Raw genomic sequence first — 25,230 nt, 5'->3', positions numbered from 1 at the left:
GTGGCAAGGGAAAAGTGACCAAGGAGGCAAAGTCAAAGATATATAAGGGGATGTGACAGATTTTCCCTTCTGGCAAAGCTCACTGTAGGGTGCAGGCCCAGCTGGACATGTTCCCTTTGTCCTTTGACCTTTATACTTTACTCTGGAATTTGTTTGGTATAGAAACGCGTATATCGTAATCATGAGGATGTAAGTCACATGCCAAGAACAGATGAATGCCTTATTCCAGATTTCATCCTTAGGACAAAAATAAGCTCTATTTGGTTAAGTCACTAATCAATCTATTTGATTGATACAAATGGAAATTCTAGGTCACATGGGACATACATTTTAGGGATATGGTCAAAATGTCTTCCAAAGAGTTGCCATGCTCCCTAACATTGCACATAGGACTTCTAGGCTTACCTCCCAAAGGTCAGCTTTTACACCTAGGTAAATTTTACCAATCCCTACTGTTATTGGACCTAGCTTTCTTCCCCTAGCACCAGTGCCCTGTGTGGCTATCGATCCAGCAAACCTTATGCTTGTGCTTGCTAAAGTTACAACATAAAGCAATTAATTGTCACAGCACAGTCTGTCAATTAACGAATGCTTAAATGATGTTTCTGTCCACATCGTTGACCTCATAGGTAAAAGCGGTGGCTTTAAAACTGTGGTATAAAATGCACAATGTTTAAAAATAAAATGTACCGGTGGAAGTACAAAATGTTTCCAGTCACTAATGACTATAATCAAGGCAAGGGATTTTACATGAATTTGTATGATTAGGTTGGATAAACACAATTCTTGATTTTGATTAATGACCTCTACAGTTCTGTTAATGACAACATCAGGGGAAAGGTCTGGGCCCAGCCTGCTGAACAACAATGGCTGGGCCCATAAGTGTCAAAAGAGAACTTAGATTTAAAACCATAGCATTAAAGCTGGAGGAATAATCATGTTTTGGTCTATACGGCTGGAGTTGAAAACCAGAAGATCAAGATTTGAGACAGAGTAGGGCTTCGCAAACATATAGTACATACAAATCACTTGAAGAACTTGTTAAAATGAAGATTCTGATTCAGTAGAAGTGGTTTGGGGTCTGAAATCCTACATTTCTAACAGGCTCCCATGTGATGCCTGATCCATAGCTAGGATCTTAAAATAAAAGGCAAAGAGGTGATGCTCTCCCATCAGAAATGAGCAAGGTGGGTGCATATAATTATCATAATAAGTGGCAAAGTCAGGGAGCCAGGGAGCTTGATCTGCAAAGAGATATAGGGATGATTGGTATAAGACAGCATCCCTAGGAACAAAATAGATGGGCAGCCAACCATATATTGCTCCATCTACACCACCAAAATCAATCAAGGATGGATTATCAGAAGGCTGAGGGCAGCAGTCTCAAATAAAAAGTCACTATCCTTTGCCGGGTTTCCAGACCTAAGCCATTTTTCAGACCTGGGACCCACCGACCTACAAGTGAGGCCCAAGAGGAAGGAACCAGCACCACTACAACAAGTAAACCCCCCCCCCGCCCCAGTTCTTCCCCAAAGGGCCTCAGCCATTTCCCTGGGTAATCATGTACTGTGGAAGGGGAAGTGCTATAGATATGCAAGAACCAGACATTTGAGAACTGGTGGACACAAAATCTGAGTTGATATTGATACCCAGGAACTAACATCATCAAAGGCATCTTCATAGAAGTAAGACTCATGTAGACCACGTAGTACATGGAATCAGCCCAGATCTAGTTCCACAGCAGGACCACTTGCTCAGCAGTCACTTCTCTAGTCTCTCAATGCACAATGGGAATGGACATACGTGCAGTTGGCACACTTATTTCTTGGTGTGTTGGCAAAAGCTATGGTAGTTGAGAAGGCTGAGTAGAAGCCTCTGGAAATGTCCCTCCTCTAACCCTGAAAGCAAATCACAGGGGAAATGGCAGAAATTAGTGCAACCCTTAAAGACTTAAAGAATGCAGAGATGGTGGTTTCCTTTATGTTTCTAATTCACAAAAGACTGGCCCCCAAAAAAGTCTGACAGATATTGAAGGGTGACCATGGACTATTGACAACTCAAGGAAGTTTTAGCTTTAACTATAGCTGCTGTGCCAGGTACAGCTGGGGATACTGCTCTGAACAATTGAACAAGAGACCAGTTGACTGCTCACTCTGAGTGTGGCTTAGAAGAGAAAATAATTCAGCAGCAGATCCAGGCTACTGTGGAAGCAGCTTGTCACTTGGGCCATACATCCAGGCAAAGACTAGAGTAACAGGAATCTTTGGAGGCAAAAGATGTCATGTGGGGTTTAGGGCAAACCCCAGTGGGAGAATCACACTGTTGACCCCTATGTTTCTGGAGATATTTGTGGCAGAGCATTATACACCAACTGAAACATAGGTCTTGATGTTCTTTTGGGTCTTGATAAAGACAGAGTACTTGGCATATGTCATCAAGTGACTCTGCAGCCATAGCTGCCCATCACGAACTGGGTTCTGTCAGACCCACCAAATGAGGAGGTCCAGTGGGTCCAGGAACAGTCCACTATTAAATGGCAGTAAGATGCAAGAGGATCAGGCAAGAGAAGAGCCAGAGGGCAAAAGGAGACTATAAGAGCAGGTGACCCAAACCTGCGTGTCATCCACCACTGTTATACTGGCACCTTTGTCTCAGCTCACACCTCTGATGACATGGGCTGGGAGCAGGGTATCCCTATAACCCACTAAACAAGGAGTAAGCAAACTAAGCTTAGTTCATGGGTAGGTTGGTGCAGTATGTAGGTATAAGATAGATCTGGACTTCTGTTGCACTAGCACCCCATTGGAAGTTGTCCTAAATGATAGCATAAGAAGAAATTCTTCCAATGGGCTTCCAGGGCTATAAACAGTGTATCTGGTCATTTATTGTATGTAGAAAGAAAGGTAGCCTGAAGAAAGAGTAAGTACAGGCTCATGAACCGTAGAAAATGGCCTGTTTGGTTGGTCAGGGGCTTAAAAGGAAAAGCATCGGAAGATCTTGGATAAGAAGATCTTAGGTAAAGCAAGTGGATGGATCTATGGGAATGAACACCAAATGTAAAGATCTTTGTATTACAGGTTAATGCCCCCCAGACGATAATTATTCAGAATGGGCATATGACACCCAAGTAGGCAGAATGAACCAGCTACTTGACATAAGTCAGTCTCTTTGTCATTTTTCACTCCGGCGCTGCAAGGTGGAGTGGCTCTGGTGGAGGAGATGGATGCTATTTTTTTTTTAAGTAATCTCTACATGCAACTTGGGGCCTGAACTCACAACCCCAAGATCAAAAGTTGCATGCTCTACTAGCAGAGCCAGCCAGGTACCCTGGGAGAAAGATGCTATGCATGAGTCAAACAACATGGCCTTCCACCAAGTAAGCTAAGACATAGCTACTGCCACTGCTGAAAATCCAACCTACTCACAACAGGGACCAACAATGAGCCTGCAATAAGACACCATCCTTCAAAAAGTCCAACCAGCTGCCTAGTGGTAATTTGACTATGTTAGATCCCTGTTACCTCTACAGTGTAGTGTTATGGGTTGAATTATGTCTCTCAAAAGACATGTTGATGTCCTAATGACTGCTATCTATGTGACCTTATTTGGAAGTAGGGTTTTGAAATGCAACCACGTTAAGATGAGGTCATTAGAGTGGGTCCTAATCCAAGTACACTTATAATAAAAGACACAGACACACAGGAAGAACACCACATCAAGATGGAGGTATAGATTGCAGTTATGCAACTTAAAACAGGGAACAAGGACTGAAGGAAACTACCAGAAGGCAGAAAGAAGCAAGGCATTCTCCCCTATCTCTCTGATAGAACATCTGCCTGGGAGATTATCCCCAGGAGCATGGCCCTGCTGACAGTGTGATTTTGGACTTCTAGCCTCTAGAACGATGAGAGAATAAATTTCTGTTATTTTAAGCCATCCCGTTTGTGATATTTTTTACAGGAGCCCTAGGAAACCAATATAGACAGTACTTTATGGTGACTGACATTGACACATATTACAAGTATGGATTTGCCTTCCTTGCTCACCAGCCTCAGACCACATCATTATTTGAGGACTTAGAATATTTTATCCACTGACACAAAAATCTCACATGACATTACACAGACCAAGGCATACACGTCCTGGGAAATGAGTTGTAGCAGTGGGCATGAGACCATAGAATTCACAGGTCCTTTCACATACCATACTATCTGGAGGTTGCCAGCCTAATAGGGCAATAGAAACTTCTTGAAGGTGCAGCTGAAGAGCCAACTTGGAAAGAATACCCTGTGTAGATGGTGTGCTGTCCTCCAGGATACAGTAACATGCTAAATCATGCTGTGACAATATATAGTACCGTGTCCTTGGTAGATGAATACATGGGTCTGGGAACCAAAATATGTAAGTAGAAACTGTCCTGTTATCATCATTCAATGTCCCACCTGGGAATTGTTCTTCCTATCCCCATAGCTGTAGGCTTTATAGATCTAAAGATTCTGGGTCCTAGAAGGGGAATGCCTCCATCATGGGACACAGAAATTACCCAATTTAGCTTTAAGTATGAATGCTGCTGAGTCACTCAGGCTTCTTGTACCAAAAGACCTGCAAGCAAAGAAGGGGGAGTAACCAATTGGCAGGAGTGATTAATCTGGTCATTAGAAGGAGAGAGAGGTCTCATTATATATTAGTTGCAGAACAAAGATCTTTGACACTGAGGTGATCACTGCAGTAGCTCTTTGTATTCCTTTGTTCAGTTTTGATAGTAAATGAACAAGGACAATAACCATGACGTTAGAAGGACAAGGTGACCAAGGGCTTGGACACCTCAGCCTGAGGTTCTGGGCCACCTTACCAGGTAAGTTACTACAACAGCAGAGGTCCTAGTCAAGGGAAAGAGGAATCTGGAATAAATAGTAGAGAAAGGTGATAATGAGCATCAGTTGTGGTCTTGAGATCGGTTTCAGCAAAGGGGGCTATACTTCATCCCAATAAACATCTCTTGAAAATTTTCCCAGGACAAGAAACTACCAGAATCCTGGGGGAGCTATTCCTAAATGCAGTGAACTTATTATAAGAAGAAAGCGGATCCAAGTAGTGCAAGGGCTAGACTGTGGTCCCTACTGTGGTGCATCATTCAGATCCAGTTGCATTACTCTCTGGGATTCCTCCTGGCTGAATGTAGCTGCCTCATCCAACACTATGCCCTGTTCCTAGAGGTAGCCAATACCCAGTGATTGAGGATGCCCCATGCCCAGACCCCCTTGACTTGATTTTGGAAAAGCTGAAGCTTCTGCTGCACCCGTACTGCAGTTCAGATTCTGCTGCTCAATCCTCCTTCCTGTGTCAGTTTTGTTCCAGAGAATACCTTCTAATTAGCCCCGGAAGTCAAATCTCAGAGTCCCAGATAGGTTTCCCAGAGAAACACCTCCCTCCCTATGACAGCAGAGGTCTTGGGTCACAGATACACAATCAGCTGACAGGACAAAGAATAATTTGACATTCTAGACCATGGAACTTAGCTAGTAATGCAGACATAGCATGGAAAGGTGGGTAGACATTTGGATCAGAGAGTTTAGATTAGACCTAAGGGATAGCATTTAAATAGCAGATTCCATACCTAAATTCAGCTATTGAGCCCTCTCTCCAATATTCTTTTATGGCAAAGAAGAAAAGTGGCAGAAATAATACCCATTTGGGAGTTTCCAAAGATGACACAATAGGACAATATCTGATCTGATAGAACATCTGCCTGGGAGAGTGAAGCTGAACTTAGTAATATAGGAGTGTGAATGGTATATAAAATGCAGCTATTTGAATTGGGATGCTGAGAACAACTGAACTAGATATCTCTTTGTCAAATCTGAAGTACTAGCTTTAGCAACGTGAGATGGAATTTTCCTCTAAAGTTAGAAGGTGCTTATAAAATATGTACTTCAATTTCGGAGGCCATGGAGCATTGCAAGGTGAGGTGGGTTGTTCAACTGAACAAATACGGCTGTCACTGATATGTGCAACTTTGACCCCAGCTGCAGCCATGGAACATAAAAGGAGAATCTGGAATAATGCCTAGGGAGCTGTTTGATATCAGTGAATCCACACAGACCAGTGGAGCTTGGCCATGGATCTTATGGCAGAGCCTGCTTGACCCCACCTTAGTTTTAAGAATTCTTTTTTTTTTTTTTTTGATAGGAAAGATAGTGGTAAACTTGTAGCATGTGCTCCTCAGATTAAGAGAGATTTCTTCAAATACTTATGCAATTGGTTGCTAAAAAGGGCTGAGCGTACCTGAGGCAGAGGGAAGACATACTAAATATGGCAAAAAAAAAAAAAAAGAAAGAGCTCAGGAACATAGGCTACAACAGCTTTCCCAAACCAGGCAAGAAACACAAGAGAGAAAGCAATTGGTTTAGTCCCTGTATACACTAAGGTCCAGTCAGAAAAAAAGAAATAATACCATATCATATAAAAGGAGTTGGTTTTATAAATATTGTGGGATTGAAATAGCAAAAAAGCATTCTGACGTCACTCAGAGATTAATAACTATAAGAGTCTGTTCCAATGTTGGCTGAAGGAACTTAAATGGAGATCAGGAGTTACCAGAACCTAGGAGTTCAAGATGGGGCTCTTTAGGACTGGTGTTCAAATCTATGGGGTAAGGATCATACAACTGGTACTCAGCCTAAGGAAGGATGCTCTGTTACTGGTTTCCAAAGAACGTGGGGCTCTCATAAAGATAGAGAACACATTGGGGGTTGCCTGAGGTAGGGGGTGGGAAATGGGCAAGATGGGTGAAAGGGATCAAAAGGTACAAATTTCCAGTTATGAAATGAAGAAGTCATGGTGGTATAATGTACTACATGGTGACTATAGTTGACAATACTGTACTGCATATTTGAAAGTAGCTAGGAGAGTAGATCTTAAAAATTCTCATCATAAGAAAAAAATCTGATTATATATGGTGAAGGATGTTAGCTGGACTTACTGTTGTGATCATTTTGCAGTATATACAAATGCTGCATCATTACATGTACACCTGAAATTAATATAATGTTATATCAATTATACTCCAATTTAAAAAAAAAGAAAAAGAAGCTAGGCTTAGAACCAAGTGTTTGTTTCAACTGGAATGAAGCTCACAGAAACTGGAAAATGTAGAAATAAAACTCCCTTTCTTCTTGCCTCTGATTCTTCCTTGAGTGCTTCTCAATGGCAGAATCTAATAGGAACCAGCAAACAAGGGCATTTGGGAAATATAATTTTTTTAGAGTTCCAATCCCAACTGTTACAGAAGGGGTGTGGAGCTCAGAGTGAGCATGTATATAAACAACCCAGTCTTGTACTAGAACTCTGGCAAGACAATAGAGACAGTCCAGGTGAGCCTTCAGGTGATTGTAGCCGCATCTCAGCAAGTGAGAAATGTAGAGGCCAGTTACCTCACAGAAATATGAGAGAGAATAATACATTGCTGTCTTAAGCCATTAGGGTCTGGGATTATTTGTTACGTATCAGTGAATAACTAACTGATAGACCTAAAAATGGAGGAGAATCATTCCAAGGGAATAGCACTAGACCCTAATCAAGATAGAGTGACATAGGTCAGTAACTGCTATGTACCTCCCATTTTCCTGCTTTAGAATGGGCGTGTCTACCAAATGTCTATTTTATACTGAGGCAGACATGTTGTCTCTTTAATTCACAGGTCTTCAAAGCAAAAGGGCATGCATTGGAGGAATTATACCTGAAAAGCCTCATCTACATCTAGACCTGACTCAGAAAATGAGATCCTGGACTCCAAGCCAATGCCATAATGGAAAAGACCTTGATGATCTTGTGGGAGGAATCTGAAGTATTTGCGGCCAGAGGGAGGGCTGCATGGCACATTAATGATGGCTGCATATTCTTAACACTCTTCTTATAGAAAAGTGGGATTTGTTTCCCCACTCTTTGAATTAGGGCTTGCTTGTGACTACTTTGACCAATGGAGTATGGCAGAGTGATGACCATGCTGGGCCTGACCGCTAAGAGGACCAGCTATTTCTGCCTGGCCTCTGAGTCCTGCCCTGCCCTTTAAGAAGTACACTGCCTATGTGGAGAGGTCCTGAGATCATAGGAGGAAGGAAACGGACCAGCTAAATTCAATCCTCCAGGTGGCCACCAAGGTCCCCAGGCATGTTAAGAGGTCAGTTGGACCCTTCAGACCAGACCAGCCACCAGCTAAGTACCAAAGAGTGACACTTGTAGATGTCACATGCAGCAGAAGAATCTCCCAGCCCAGCTTTGCTCAAAAGATCCATCAAATAGTAATATATAAAATAATGTGGTTATTTTAAGCCATGAGTTTGGAGGATAGTTTTTGTTGCAACAAGATACCCAAATGACTTGCATTTATTTCAAGTTTTTATTTAAATCCCAGTTAGTTAAACATACAGTATAATATTAGTTTCAGGTGTACAATATAGTGGTTCATCACTTCTATACAACACCAGGTGTTCATCACAACAAGTGTACTCCATACTTCCTATTGCTTGTTTCTCCCATCCCCCACCCACCTCCCCTCTGATGACCATCAGTGTGTTCTCTATAGTTAAGAGTCTGTTTCCCTTATGACCCAGCAATTGCGCTACTGGGTATTTACCCCAAAGATACAAATGTAGTGATCCATAATAGCCAAACTATTGAAACAAGACAGAGGATCATAGGGGAAGAGAGGAAAAAGTGAAACAAGATGAAACCAGAAAGGGAGACAAACCATAAGAGACTCTTGATCTTAGGAAACAAACTGAGGGTTGCTGGAGGGGAGGGGGTTGGGGGGATGGAGTAGCTGGGTGATGGACACTGGAGAGGGTATGTGTTGTGGTGAGCCCTGTGTATTGTGTAAGATGATGAATCACAGATCTGTACCCCTGAAACAAATAATACATTATATGTTAATAATAAAAACATGAAACATTTTTAAAAACTCTGTTTCTTGGTTTTCCTCTCTTTTTCTCCCCCACTGTGTTCATCTGTTTTGCTTCTTAAATTCCACATATGAGTGAAATCATATGATATTTGTCATTCTCTGACTTATTTCACTTAGCATAATACCCTCTAGTTCCATCCACAGTATTGCAAATGGCAAGAGTTCCTTCTTTCTGATGGCTTAGTAATATTCCTATATATATATAGGCATATATATATATATTACATCTTCTTTATCCATTCATCTGTCAATGGACTTCTGGGATCTTTCCACAGTTTGGCTATTGTGGATATTGCTGCTATAAACATTGGGGTGCAGGTGCCCCTTCAGATCACTACGTTTGTATTTCGGGGTAAATACCCAGAAGTACAATTGCTGGGTCATAGGGTAGTTCAATAGTTAATTTTTTAAAGAATCTCCATACTATTTTCCAGAGAGGCTGCACCAGTTTGCATTCACACCTACAGTATAAGAGGGCTCCACTCTCTTCAGGGTTCCTCTGAAATTTAAACATGTAGCTAGTAGACAACATTGGAATATATAGTTATAGAGTTATTATAAATAACTCTATATTATAAATAACTCTATAACTCAAAATAATAGGTTATAGTCTTGGTTAAAAGTGGCCATTTGCATTTCCATACAAATTTTATTTAATTCCTATACAAATTTTATTATATTTTCAGATTCCACAAAAAGGTTGAGACTTTGAACTGAATCTATACAAATAAATATATACAAATTTGGGGGAAAGGTGACATCCTTAAAATATTAAACTTTCCAATGCATAAATATGGTTTATCTCTCCATTTTTATCTTTTTAAATTACTCTCAATATTTTAGACTTTTTTCCCCAGATTTTCAGATAGTTTTTGAATAATGGCCTATATAATCTTTAAAAATGTTGGGTGTTTTTCTTATTTTTTCCTCTCTTTCTTCCTTTTTTTAAAAAATAATTATTATATAATAATTTTAAAAATGGCTTGGGTTTGTTCTATTTTTTGCTAGCTTCACTTCATGGCCCTCTCTATACCCCAAGGTGGAGAAATTCTGCCTACCCTGGACTTCTTAAATCTCTCCTCAGAGAATGATTTAATACCTTCAATAGTAACCTCTCTGTTTTGCTGCCCACAATCAAACAGCATCAGGATGACCTTAGGTGGATCCCTAGAATTCAATATTCTCTCCTGACTTCTATACTAGTTTTTCCCTAAGGCTAAAGAATTTAACTTGGCTGCTTGATTGAAGATACATTATGGTAAAACAGCACTTTTCATTTAAAAGACAAGAACACATACTGTAAACAAAGAATAATTCACTCCAAAGAATGCTCTTTTAATTTGGCCATGTGGTCAAAGACTTTTTTCCCTCTGAAATCACTGTGTCTTGGTGTGACATGGAATGATTATATTTAGAAAGCATTTACTTTGGACAAGTATGCCAAATTTGTTCAGTTACACACCATATGCTTTTCATTTTGCAATAATCTATTATGAGATTTCCATTTTTCCTGTTTTTCCTAGGTAGTCTTTCCTGAATGACAGCATGTTAAAAGTTGCAGGACCTATCTTTACTGGCTTATAAACCTTTTTGACTTGCTTTGAATATTGGCCTCCTAGTATTTATTAAAGCCTATTCCTTTAGATATTATTACCAAGTTATGCGTAGTGGCTTTTTGTTTGGGAAGGAGAGGGTTGGGACTGAGGACAGGCTTAACAGAGAGCCCTCTCACCAGCCAACACAGGACTGACCTATTGCTTCTAAAATCACATAGGCAAATTAGGAAACTGAATTTAGTCTTGACAGACTGCAGGATATGATTTATAAATTTAGTACTGTTAATAAGGATCTGAAAATGTCCTAAATACAATAGTTCTCAATACTAGGTGTACAGTTAGAATCACCTGGGAAGCTCTTAAAGGTCTCCACACCCAGGCTATATCCAAGACCAACTAAATCAGAATCCCTGAGTGGGATGTCAGTATTTTTAAGTGCCCTCTGGAGATTTTAATGAGCAGTCAAAACTGAGAACTACCTGAATGTCAATCTTAAGGAACTAAAACATCTGACCTCCATTTTGGGAATTAGTAGCAAAGATGACCTGGCATGCAACAGTGCACAGTGTGAACTAGCTGTCTGAGGAACACAGATTCTTATATGAACAATGACCAAAAGGACAAAACGGCTAGCATGCTTGGGGAGTGATGTCGCAGGTGGCCCTGTGGCTCCAGGAATTATCAAGGAATTTATTAACTTGAAGGGATCCTCAGGCTTCAATCCTCTAACCAGCTGTTTTTACAAATAAGAAAAACAAATGAAGTCAGTGGTGCAGACAGGATGAGGGCCTGGGTCTCTTTATTCTTAGGCCAGTGACTTTTCCACTGGCCCAGTTCATAGCAGCTCAGGGTTCACTTTGGGAGCTCAAGGAGGTCACATACTCAGAACAGCTAGATTCAGTTCCCTTAACTCACTTCCAGAGAAAAACTTTGATACAGAGAGAACATGGGTCAGTATTTCATTTACATCTCTAGTTTATTTTCCAGTTAGAAAACATCTTTGCTATTGACGAATACTCCCTCTATCCTTAGTTTCTATCCACTGCAGAGTACCAAGGACCAGATTGTATTCCACTTGGTCCTTGCAATCTTCCATCACAATTTAGGAGTGATTTCCCTTTTTCCTTATCTCTTATAAAATATACATCTCTCGCTCTTTTGACCTTGATTATATACTTCCCCATATTAATACCTATTTGTCCACATATACATATATTTTTCTTCTAATAAATTATTAGTAGCTCAGAATCTCACACAAAGTTGTTACTCACTATAGGCTTCCAGATTTGTTGGATTCTATTTTAATAGTCAATTAATTTTATATTCCCATTTTCATTATTGTTGCAATGCAAGGGAAGAGGAAGATTTTACATTTATATAACAAACAAAACTTAAGCTCTAAATATGGATTTTCCTTTGGAACCAACCAGAGTGTTTCAACTTCTTTTAAAAAGTGGAGGTTCCCAGGGGGCTCTCAGATTAAGCCACTGTCAATGATGACATAGCTCTGTCACCCTAATTGTTCATTTGCCACCCAAAATCTTTCTACCTGATGTCTTTCCTTCCTGAAAAATTACCTTGATATCACTATGATGTCAATTATAGTGAGGCACTGTCTCAGCAATGTGTTTCTACTATATATGTGCACTGTTCTGGAGGGTTATGGATAAACTGACCATATTTTCCAAGTGAAAAGTCACCCAGGTTAACAGGAGACTAGAATGCTGGTACTTATGGCTGCCATAGTCAAGATTTTCTTTCCTACCACCCACCTCCCCCCATCCCTGAAGAGGAGGATTGAAATAACATGATACCTCATTAAACATACTTGGCATCCTAATCTTTGAGACCCATATACCAGTTTAAAGACCAAATTCTATGTCTCAAAATACCTCTTTCGAAATGTGTTTTTCTTGTCAAAATTTATCTTGAAAAGGAATACTTCCTTAATTTTAGTTTCTTAAATTATCCTAGTTGCTTTAGAGTCTATTTAAATCTTCAATTTCAAAACTCTAAATTTTAGACTGAGTGGAAATGAATTCTTTTAAAACAGATATCAAGAATCTTTATGTTCATATCATTATATATGTTATATATTTTTAATTATTTACTAATTTATGAAAAATAAAAAAGAGTCTCCACGTTCATTAATATGCAGGCTGTGGTATGCTGTTCAAGATTTAATAACTGGCTTTCCAAGTAAAAGTCCTGGTTTGTAGAATCTGCCAATTTCTGTGGTGTAAATATACCTATTATATCTGATTTCAAATAACCAAATGGCATCACTGAACATGAAATTGGAAAGAGATGTGTAGAATCGGTGTTTGTGTGCCAGCTACAGTATATCACTGCATATCTACACCAATTTTTTTTCCTACATCTTCCTATCAGAAAGATTTTTTTTATTATGTGGTTATCACATCAGCAGCAAACATTTTAAAAATCATTTTGGCTATCTGGAGTCTTTCGTGGTTCCATATGAATTTTGGAATTGATTTTTCAATTTCTGAAAAAAAAAAGTGTCACTGGGCTTTAATGGGGATCGCAATAAATATGGATTCCTTTGGGTAGTACGGACATTTTAGCAATATTAAGTCTTTCAATTCATGAACATGGGGCTATTTTTCCATTTGTTTGCATCTTCTTTAATTCCCTTCATCAAGGTTTTATAGTTTTCAGTGTACAAACCTTTCCTCCTTAGTTAAGTTTGTTCCCAAGTATTTTATTCTTTTTGATGCCTCTGTAAATGAGATTGTTTTCTTAACTTCCTTTTCAGGCAATTCATTGTTAAGTGTATAGAAACATAATTAATTTCCGTAAGTTGATTTTTTATCCTGCAGTTTTACAGAGTTTGTTTATTTTAAGTTGTTTTGTGGAGTCTTCAGCATTTTATACATATGTGACTATGTCATCTGCAAACAGGGACAATTTTTCTTACCTAAGTGCTCTGGCTAGGACTTCTCATTCTGTGATGAATAAAAGTGGTCACTGTGGGCTTGCTTCCCTTGTCCCTGATGTTAGAGGAAACACTTTCATATGGCAGTACAAAGAACTCTGAACAACCAAACACTCTTAAGAACAACAAAGCTGGAGGTATCACACTTCCTGATTTCAAACTACATTACAAAGCTACAGTAATTCAAACACTACCGTACTGGCATAAAGACAGACAGATAGACCAACGGAACAGAACACAAACCCCAGAAACAAATCTACACATATACAGTCAACTGATCTTCAACAAGGGTGCCAGAACTACACAGTGGGGGAAAGGACAGTGTCTTCAACAAGTGGCGCTGGGAAACTGGATATCTACATGCAAAGAATAAAATCGGACCCTTGTCATATACCACATATAAAAATCAACTGAAAATAGAATAAACACTTAAACATAAGACCTGAAATCATAAAACTCCTAGAAGAAAACATAGGGTAAAAGATTTGGTTTTGGCAATGAGTTCAGAGAGATGACACCAAAAGCGCAGGTAACAACACGAATCGACAAGTGGGACTACAGGAAAGGAAACAATAGTATGAAAAGGCAACCTGTGGAATGGGAGAAAATATTTGCAAACTTAAAAATCTGTTAAGGTGGTAGATCTTGTGTTAAATGTTCTTACCACAACAGTAATAATTAAAAAGAGAAAGAAAACAGATTTAGGCCACACAATCTTGCTCTGGCTCCATACTTACGAATCATGAAACTTGAGCTAATTTCTTAGTTTCTTAAAGCCTGTCTTTCCCTTTGTGTATAAGACTGCTACAAAGATTAAATAAAATTACGGGGATGTACTGTATGGTGACTAACATAATAAAAAATCATTTAAAAAAAGATTAAATAAAATTAGATTATCTTTTAATAGTACTGTAAGCAATGTGTCAAGAATACCAAGAAGCTCAGAAATGGACTGGTAGAAGAGGAATCCAAATCTGGTTAAAACCCAAATTGTTATTTGAAACAAATAGATCTTTTTTTGTTTTAAAATGAGTTTTTGGAACTTCTCTCTATATAGAATTTCTTGTTCCATCATATGGGTTTAGTTATTCTCAGTCAGTTTTTTTTTTGTATTCATAAAGTTAAAGAACCTCATGAGTACCACTGTATAGATGGATATTTGGACTGAGGGACCCACCTAACTGTTTTTCTGATGACAAGAATCAGAATGCCTGGTGACAAGAGTGGACCCCTTTAGGGAAATTAATCATCACAAAACTTATTTCTGTTGGAAAGTGCAACATGTTACCCCTCAATCTTCTATTTTCAACCCTACGATATTCTCTCTTTACTTTCCCTTGCCTAGTCATAGATTTAAAAACCTATTTTCAGAATTTCTGTTTGAAAAATGTGTACGTAGTGTATGACGTGGGTTTGCATATGATTTGGTGCTCAAGAAAAAAAGGAAAATATTCCTCTTTTCCTGTACAGAAAATTTCAGTATTTCAGATTTAAAAAGGCTATGTTTGCTCTTTCAGGTAGAACTTTCTCAGTTGCAAGGGACAGAAATTCAATCCAAAATAGCTTAAATCCAAAATGGCATTGTTGGCTCACATCACGAGGAAATTCATTCTGTGACTTCAGGCACAGATTGACGAAGGTGTGAAAGATGCCACTGAGTCCCTCCCTCCCTCTCTCCTCCCCTTCCACCCATCCTTCCCACCTCTCCTCCCTCCCTCCATCCCTCTCTACTTGTCTCCCTCCCTCACTCTCTCTTTCTCTCTCTCTCTCCCACTCTTTCTCCCCCCCACACACACACTTTCCTCTCTCTCTCTCTCTTTCTCTCTCTTCATTTCTCAGCTCCATTTTCCTCTGCTTGTCTTCACCCAAGTGGAGGCTAGGCTCTTTGACTACATAAAAAGAAGGCCGTGAGAGCTCAATAGTCTTTGGAGGTAATGATCTCAGAAAAAAAGAGACATCTCCACCCCAGCATCAGAATCAATCCCAGACCATAAGGAGGGCACGTATTGCATGGTGAACTGGGTGTTATACGCAACTAATGAATCATTGAACTTTACATCAGAAACCGGGGATGTACTGTATGGTGACTAACATAATATAATAAAAAAAAAAAAAAAGAATCAATCCCAGAACTAGTCCTTTTGGATCAGATGCCCATCCACCTCAATGGGGGAAATCACTATGTCCATGGAGATAGAGTATTCTATTGACCAATCTGAGTCATGTGTCCACACTGACCTGGTGATAGGGAGGTAGGACCCCTTTAGAAAGCCCTCTAGAATCACATGGGATAAGGAAGCAGCATTTCCCCCTATGAAACAAAATCAAGGATAACAAGGATAACAAAAGCAAGGCATGATGTACAGAATTACCTAAACCTAGATATTCTGCAACACTGCAGGCGGTCATCTAGTCCATGTTTAAACACATCCAAAGTTAAAGAACTCTGTCATCTGCTGCTGATGCTACTACTAAAAATATCAATAATAATCATTTATTGAATTTTTAGAAGCTAACAGGCACTGTTAGTCCTAGACATAGTCCTACAGCATTTGGCATCATCAAGAATTCTACTTGGCATCCTCACATTATCCCACCCCAAGCCAGCAGCTCCTACTACCACCTGCCTCAGCAAAATGGGAGATCTGGGCAGAGCCTGTTTCTCACATGGCTCACTTCCAAAAGGAATACCTGCAAAAGGCACCTGATTGTTAGACCCAACTCCAATGTTCACAAATTAGTGACAAGAAAGCCTGGGATTCTGAGTTTGGATTTGTGCAGTAGGCAGACAGAACAAAGATGATAGATACCAGGAAAGACAAGTATCCACTTGTCTAAGATCTATATGCAGTCTTCTTATGGGCACCATAACATCAACAGTTACTCCTCCTTAACATAACACAGGGTAACAAATCAAAATTCACTCACCCTATTTCCAAAAGGAAACAGTCCAAGAGTCTCACTGCATCCAGCTCCAAATTCAGAAACTCTGGGCCAAGTCCATTTCTCACCCAGTTTTCTCACAATTCCATACTGGTACTCTGAAGCCTCTGAACTAAATTTGTAAAGTTCACCACCACAACACATCCTAAGCATACCAGGGAAATGAAAGAAATAAAAATAAATTAGTTCAAAGACATTATCATTACATGATACAAGAAGGAAATATGGTATATGTTATCATCCTCTTTTCAGCAACTGGTTGCAATTTTACCACTTTTCTTTACCAACTCTTTCTATCAGGACCAGGCCCCAATTTGTCTGAGTTCTTTGCTTTGTGGACAGCTCCAAACTTTATTCTTGAGGCATCTGGGTCCTTGGTAATCCATTCTGTATGAGGTGCTATGGTTTTTCTTTGCAAAACTTGGGGTATTTCTTTATCTCTGTTATCTACCTGGATAAATCCATAATCCGACTCCTTATAAACACAGAATAACAAAGTGGAACAGGATACTAATTACCCTTCACCCAGCCTACATCACAAGAAAATCAGATCTCTCTGTGGCCAAATGTTCAAGTTGCAGAAGGAAAATGCTCTATTCATGGTTATCTGGGCCTGGTTTTGGTTTTTCATTCATCTGGCTTCTGGGAAGTCCTCCAGTCACCTCTTCACCTTATGTACATTATTAACAAACTATTTTTATGTTTACTAATGTACTTCTTTATTTTGAGACAAATAATTTTTTTTGGTAAATTGCCTTTTTGAAGTAAATTAGTAAAAAACCATGAATACCACAAAACAAAATAAAACTTTTTGGGTCATCTTTCTACCTTTACTACATGCTTAAACTAAGTTTTCCAAAAATCTGCTAAGGAAGAAATTACTGTCTGGGAATTTCTCAAAGCCTGTGTCTATTCCATCTTTACCTGTGTTCACAGACTCAATCAGGAATAATCTGGTCACAGAACTGTACTTCCTCTTATCAATAAATTGATGAAAGTATCAATTATATATTATCAAATATATGTTATCAAATATACACCAAAAATACGAAGCATATATGTGTTAGGAGAAACCTCAGAATGAAAAAGGAGAAATGGAAATGCATGCGATACTTTAACCAGAGTTATTTCTTAACCATTAAAAAACTTTTACTATTTTGACTGGGTATAACAAATTTCAACAGAACCAAAAAAATAGGAATGTGGTGCTAGTCAATTCCAACTAAAAGTCTGACTCCATTTTAGAATATTATCAGGGAAGTCTGCATGTCTCACCAATTATTTTCAGAAAAGGAAGTGGTAGAGAGCAATGTATTAGAAAATTAAAAGTAATGTAGATTCGTAATCCTCTTCTGATGCCCTTGGAGTCATAAGTGCTTCAGTATTCAGAATTCTGCGGCAATGTTCTAAGGCAGCATGGGTAATTAAATACACTAATGTTTCTGTATATCAGTGTATGAATATTTACACAAAGTAGGATGAATAAAGACTAAGTGTAGCCTCATGTCAGGTAAGGTCAAGTTTTGTGGCCAAATGAGTTCAGGTCAGATCAGATTTTGCAGTCAAATGAGTGAAACAAAAGATTTTCAATTTTCAGAGCCTTTTTTACATTCTGGAAATGTAGTTAAGAGACTGAGAACCTATATTGAAAGGAGGAACTTTGTTTTTAAAAAGTTTTATATTGTCATTGAGTGCTTTTCTTTAGGGCCTTATACAGAATCTAAAATCATTGTTGCAACAACGTGGATGGAGCTAGAGTGTATTTCGCTAAGAGAAATAAGTCAGAAAAGACAAATACCATATGATTTCACTCAATGTGGAATTTAGGAAATAAAACAGATGAACATATGGAAAGGGAAAAGAGAAAAAGAGAGAGAGAAGCAAACTACAAGAGTCTCTTAACCATGGAGAACAAACTAAGGGTTGATGGAAGGAGGTGGGTGGGGGATGGACTAGATGGGGGATGGACATTAAAGAGGGCGCTTATTCTGATGAGCACTGGGTGTTGTAAGTGATGAATCGCTGAATTCTAATCCCAAAAGGAAAAAAAAAAGAAAGAAAATAAAAGGAAAAAAAGGATTGTAAAATGTGATTAACTGTCCTTACCAAAAACAAAAACCAAAAACTCCTCAATCTTTAAGATCATCTATCCTGCACAAATAATAATGTATAGAAAATTAGAGAGAACTATAAGTTATGTCCATTTTCACCATGTCAAAATCAGCAAAACACCAATATGGTTAAGATTCTGAGTATTTACAATTCGAAAGGAGATATGGCTGTATAAAAGTATGAAACTATGATTGTGCGTGTCTTGGGGGTGGGCAAGGAGGGGTGGATGTAAAGTAAATCTTTCCCTCTCTTTAATTCTATCCCACAAATTAAGAAAGAAATTGATTTTCAGTTGCAGAAAATTAAAAGATTCTAACAACTCATTGCTAATATTTATAATTTCTTTTACTTATTTCCTTTGCCCCCCCATTCCAGATAATCAAAAACTTACCACCTTATTCATATCCCTCTCATTTTGAAATAACTAGAAAAATGCTCCTACCTTTTCCCCCACTTTGAAGCAATAAGTTTGACTGTCAGAAAAGTTCCATGCAGGAAGTTAAGACACATCAGTCAATTTCATATATAACAACTGAAAGATCTAGATAAATCTCTCAATGATATTTTCCTTTCAGCATAACTCAGCTCTCACACTGGGGAACTTTATAAAATATATATAAAGCAAAAAGTACACTGCTCCACAGTGAAACTTTGGCAACTGTTTCTAAGCAACTTGCTGAAGTGATGTGGGGCCACCTTGGGCATTCTTCCGAACCTCCAATATTTTGCCAATACATCAGCATGACACTGAGCTAGAAAGTGAAGTCTAGAGTAGCTTCTGATATTTCCTTTGAAAGAAAAATGTTTAAATCCCAAACTGAAAACTTGGAACGTGATTTTTGGAAAGCAAATGTGTCAGTGTAGGAGACTTTAAAATATTGAAACCCCTTAGCTGGAAATGAGAAGTGGGGAAAAAATAGACAAAGATAGGGAGACAAATATAGAGAGATGATCCTCCCAACATTATTTACAGTAGCAAATAAAAGTAAACAGTTCAAACATATAAGGAGAAGGCTTCTAAAATCGTTATTTTCCTTCCATGGAATATAATATAACCACTAAAGCCATCTATAAAAATCAAAATAACATGAAAACATGCTCATAATGTTAAGCGGGGAAAAAACAGGATCCAAATCTATAATAAAGTATCATTTTGGTCATCAAATTTTCCCTCACTACTGGACAATTTCCATGAACAAACACTCTTGGTCTATTATTGGCCAACTTGGAAAAAAATCCCTTAACCCAAATATCCACCCTTGAGCCCGTAAGTCATTTATCTCCTCCCTTTTACAGTAAATTTTCTTGAAAGATATCTATACTTGCTGTCTCTCCTAAACCTATTCCAATCAGGATTTTGCCCCCGGCATTCCAAAAAATCCATGACCTCAATGTTGTCAAATCCATGGATTAGTTCTCGTTCCTCACACACTCACTCTGTCATCCCTCTCACACCAGCAATGTCTAATAGAAGTGATAACTTTCTTCTTCTTGACTTACTTTTTCTTCTTGACTTCTAGAGCACTCCTTTGTCTCAATTCTCCTATTTTACTGGCCAACATTGTCACTCTTCTTTGCTGTTTCCTCTTCACTTTCTTGCCATCTAAACACTGGAGTGTCTCAGGGGTCAGCCCACAGACATCTTTTCTAACACACTTTACCTAGTTTAAAATCATCTGGTCTCATGACTTTAAACGTCATCTCTGTGGTGATGGCGTTAGCCCAGTCTCTCCCCAATCTATTTGACATCTCTGCATGTAGCTTCTACTGTCCTCAACTAACTCTGACTCTCCCAATAGCCTTCCCCACCTCAATAAATGGTTTCTAATTGTGCACGCCAAAAAGTTTGAACACATTTTTGCCTCCTCTCTTTCTTGTATCCACTCCATCAGCAGATGTGTTGAACTTTGCCTTCAAAAAACCCAATAATCTCAGGGCGCCTGGGTGGCTCAGTAGTTAAGCATCTGCCTTCGGCTCAGGGCGTGATCCCAGAGTTCTGGGATCGAGCCTCACATCAGGCTCCTCCACTTCCCCTGCCTGTGTTCCCTCTCTCGCTGGATGTCTCTCTCTTTGTTAATAAATAAATAAACTTTAAAAATAATAATAATAGGGGTGCCTGGGTGGCACAGTGGTTAAGCGTCTGCCTTCGGCTCAGGGCGTGATCCCGGCGTTATGGGATCGAGCCCCACGGCAGGCTCCTCCGCTATGAGCCTGCTTCTTCCTCTCCCACTCCCCCTGCTTGTGTTCCCTCTCTCGCTGGCTGTCTCTATCTCTGTCTAATAAATAAATAAAATCTTAAAAAAAAAAAAAAGTAAAAATAATAATAATAATTTAAAAAAAAAACAATAATCTTCCCACTCTCCTTACCTGCACCACTGCCTCCCAGGTCCAGGCCCATCACCCCGCATCTCACCTATTGTTTACAGTAGTGTCCAACTGGGCCCCTCCCTTCCACACCCATTTCCCTTCCTCTCAAGCTCTCTCTTGTGCTACCTTCACAGAGGAGCCACTGCCATCTCTGTAAAAGGTTAAGTCAAATCATGTTTTCATTCCTCTGCTCAAATACTTAGAAATCTTCCCATCTGCACCTGATATTGAGGATCAACACTCAGCATTAATTCTAAACCTCTCAAGTACACAGAGCTTAAAACTGCCTTGCAGTTATGTTTTAGACACACATTAGATTCTGCCAGTTAAGATGAACATGGAAATGATACAGAAGCCATCTAACTGCTGCCTTAATTGCTGCTACTGGCAACCACTGTCGTGAACGGTGTTGGGTGTTTTTGTTTTGTTTTGGTTTCTGCAGCAGCATCTCATTGTCCAGGAACCAGCTTGGATGTAAACAGGCAGTTGCAGAAACAGCAGCTTCCAGATCCCTGACCATGATGAGGGAGCAGAAGTCTGGCTGAAGACAAAGCTGATACCCTGCAACCTCCCCCCACCCCCCACTCTTGGGTGGGACATGTGTAACTGTCTTCCAGGAAGCCCCCAACCATCTTAATGCTAATGCTTTGCTAGAGGGAAAAACAACCTTAACTTGACAATGGCAAGGCCTCCAGTATCCTGTGAGTCTTCTTTAAAATATAAAAGCATTTCTCAACCTCCCTTATTCCTTACCCCACCCCCCAACCATAGTATATAATCAGCCACCCCTCACAACCCCGGTACAGCAGCTCTTTCTGCCCAAGGGTCCTGTCCCCACGCTTTAATAAACCACCATTTTGCACCAAAGACATCTCAAGAATGCTTTCTTGGTCCTCGGCCCCGGACTCCACCCCACTGAACCTCACCTATATTCCAAAACCAGATCAACCACAGTGACAACTGTGGGCTCTAGAGGAAAGCACATGCTGTGTGAGCCCCTGTCTCTACCTCCCTGATCCTGGCAGAAGAGTAGCTTCCATGGCATGCCTTTGTGGGGGAGTTTTCTGAAAATCATTCCCAGAGGTGCACTGAGAACCCAGCCTTTTCAAAGACTTTGTAAGCACTAAATTCACTGAATTATACCCTTTTCTCCTTCAGTTAGGAAGAAAGGTTTCCATTCTCTGATAGTAATACTCCACCACATCAGAAGCAACTCCCAAGTCCTTATTCTCACCCAGGAGACCCTGTATGTTCTGGTGCCTTGTTGCCTCTCTGGTCTAAAACCTACTTTCCTTCTTGCTCATTCTGCTCCAGAAACACAGGCAGAAAAATAAGCATACTGTTAAAAGAAAATAGGGTAAAATAAAAGCACAGCTGCTCAACTGCATTCTCACAGACAGATATATTTGCATTGCCCAGAACAACAAGGTGAAATACTAAATAGAACAGCATTCATATACATTGCTGATCTTAAGATTTTGAAAACTTGCCTCTTCTCAGTGCTTCTTTGAATTTATAGTTTCTTAGAGTCCCTTTTTACCCACTTAGTCTGATCGATGTGGAATTCAGGATTATCATCTCCCTGGTAGGAACTGTTTATATGGCATCCGTTTCTTGTCTCTGTTTTTCCCTCTGTGGGATATTCAGGTTATTTTCAATAAAAAGTGAAAACAACCTTTTTTTTTCACATGAATTGTTATTGAGGCTTACGTTCCTCATTTCACATTAATGTTGTTGTTTATATTTAGAAGAATTTTACATTTGAGTTTGTACGATTTTGACTCACTGGCTGATGCCTTCCAAAGGACTAGTCTTATTTACATTTTATGAATTCTGAATCTGTCATCTGTGAATTTACCTATGAATTTTACCATAGGTCAGCCAATCTGATTATTTTAGCAGCTTATCCTCTTAAGGGTTAAATTCCACAGCCAAAAATCTGTAACTATGCCCCAACTAAATATGCTGAGATCTGACATGATGGACAATTTAAAAAGCTACATTCATTTATTCCCTTTTAGCTACCAAATTAACAGTGAACTCTAGGACCCTGAATCACAAACTATATTTACTTTGTTTCTTACAAATTCATGTTTAATCTCCAAGAAGGAAAACACATTTATGCTTTTAGTGACCTTTTTGATATCAGGATATTATCAAACCTCCTGAAAAACACTTTCAATTGGTTTGAATTACTAGATGATTCTGAGTCATCTTCCTCATTCAAAAACAGATGGATGTCTTTGTTCTCAAAGCTCAAATTTAAGAATTAGATTCGAAGTAGATGTTAGAAATACCTATATTGCTAGATATTTGTGTCTTGAGGCATGGGATTTCCTGATAGGTAAAAGGACTGAAATGAAAAGCTTGTTTGATAGCCCTCAGAGACCTATTACCCTTGAGCTCATTGACTCTTAGAAGCACACCTGCTGGACAATTGTGGTACATCTAGTTCTTAAAATGGGATTGTTCCTGCAAGGGAGGAAGGAAGAGACCCCTTCTAGCTTTGAGGATTCTGCCATAGTGTTGGTGGAGGACCTGGGAGGCAAAGCTATAAAATAAACTCAGTAAATGAATTTTTTCAATGAACTCAGTAAGTGAAATTTTTCAAATGACCTAGAAATAATTTTAGTAGCAAAATACAGCTATTTATCAGCTTTAAAAAAACTGTCCAAATAAATATGATTGACTATTTTATAATTTTTCCATTGATTCCATATTGATTTGGCAATATCTCTTATGATCACAGGTGCAAATTCTAAACAAAATGTTGGCTAATCAAATTCAACAATATATTAAAAGAATAACATGTCATGATCAAACAATATTTATCCTAAGAATACAGGGTCATATTTAAGGGTAACAATAGTAACTATTGAACTTTAAGGTTTACACGAGAGAATAGACTTAAAGCACTTAACATAGTTTTTGAGTTTAATAAACCCTCAATAAATATTAGGTATGACAACTACTGATGGCCTACTTTATTTATTTTTTAAAGATTTTATTCATTTATTTGAGAGAGAGAGCACAAGCAAGGGGAGCGGCAGGCAGAGGGAGAGGGAGAAGTAGGCTCCCCACTAAGCAGGGGGCCTGATGTGGGGCTTGACTTGGGGCTCGATCCCAGAACCCTGGGATCATGACCTGAGCCGAATGCAATCACTTAATTGACTGAGCCACCCAGGCACCCCTCCTACTTTATATTTGGAAGCACTAGGAAATTAGATAATTTTCTGCATGTGAAAAGGCCAATACTTGAAAGAAATGATGTAGGTTTAGATTAGCCACGGAGGGGCAGGAGCAAAAATCCTAATTGTGATGCAACAGAAGGATAGATGGGCAAAGCCAGGGGCCTGACTGATATGGGAATCCGAGGATTGCCAGGGCACCAATGTCCATGGTTTTGTCATAACTTCTGGGAATGCTGGGCTATTTGTATGTGGAGGGTAAAAGGTAGATTTTAGATACAGGGTTGTATCTTGACCAGTGAGCGCCACAAAAGATAGTAATGAAGGGAACTAAGAATGCTCAGGAGGAAGTAAATAGGACAGATGATGTCCCGAGAGTCCTAGCTGGTAAGAGAGAAGGGAGCACATGGGGGCTGACAGGCTAGAGGAAAGTGGAGGGATCAAGGAATTGCAACCTCTGTGACAGAAGAGTGGTTACAGAAGGAGTCATGAAACGAGAGGTGAAAAGGTGGAGGCTGTGGCCATAAAAAGAATGTGGCTGAAATCGCCTTGTAACACCCCACCTACTCCTTCAGTAAGGACTCCCTTTTAGGCCTGGCACACTGGCACTCACACAAAGTCTACATTTCTCAGACTCCAACTTAGGCTACGTTCTAGCAGGGAGGTACAAGCAGAAAGGTTGAGTGGAACTTCTGAAAAGTGGAACTTTCTGAAAAGAAAGGAATAATGTGAACACTTTCCCTCTTCCACCTTTTGCCTCCTTCCTTCCACCCAGAATACAGACATTCTTCTTCAGCACAAGAGGCCATCATGGCCCCTGAGGTAGCTCAGCTCCCTAAAGACAGGCTAAAGATGGAAGATGGGCAAAGAATAAGACAGAAGGCCTTACCTAAGTCTCCCACCTCTGGAATTAATTAATTAATTAATTAATTAATTAATTAATTAATTTAGCTTTATTTGGGTTTTTATGTGAAGGAGATATAAAGCCCAATGTGGTTTGTTACTTTGGAATTTCTTGTTATTGCCAGCTGAATCTAAATCTAATGTACGAAATGCGGTACCAAGTTTAAAGATTTCTCAAGTAAATCATTGTCAGGAGGTCTATCTAGGCTGTGGCTGTGAGAATGACAAGAAGTGTAAGCAAAC

General features: G+C 39.3%; 1 protein-coding gene across 6 annotated transcripts in view; it reads right to left on the bottom strand.

Moving 5' to 3' along the window:
* LOC113251236 (uncharacterized) overlaps positions 1-25,230 on the bottom strand; it is a 573,820-nt gene that overhangs the window by 320,241 nt on the left and 228,349 nt on the right. For 5 of the 6 annotated variants that reach the window (XM_057309344.1, XM_057309347.1, XM_057309351.1 and 2 more), the window contains one exon: positions 16,403-16,562. In XM_057309344.1, coding sequence (XP_057165327.1) covers positions 16,403-16,561 — 159 coding nt within the window. In that variant the 5' untranslated portion in view covers position 16,562. Of the gene's footprint in view, positions 1-16,402; positions 16,563-25,230 lie in introns of those variants that run through there. The other variant, XM_057309353.1, reaches the window with a different exon arrangement.

Source organism: Ursus arctos, unplaced genomic scaffold (genome assembly GCF_023065955.2).
Source record: "Ursus arctos isolate Adak ecotype North America unplaced genomic scaffold, UrsArc2.0 scaffold_10, whole genome shotgun sequence".
In the NCBI taxonomy this organism is placed as follows: Eukaryota; Metazoa; Chordata; class Mammalia; order Carnivora; family Ursidae; genus Ursus; species Ursus arctos.
This window is presented reverse-complemented; position numbering and strand designations above follow the sequence as displayed.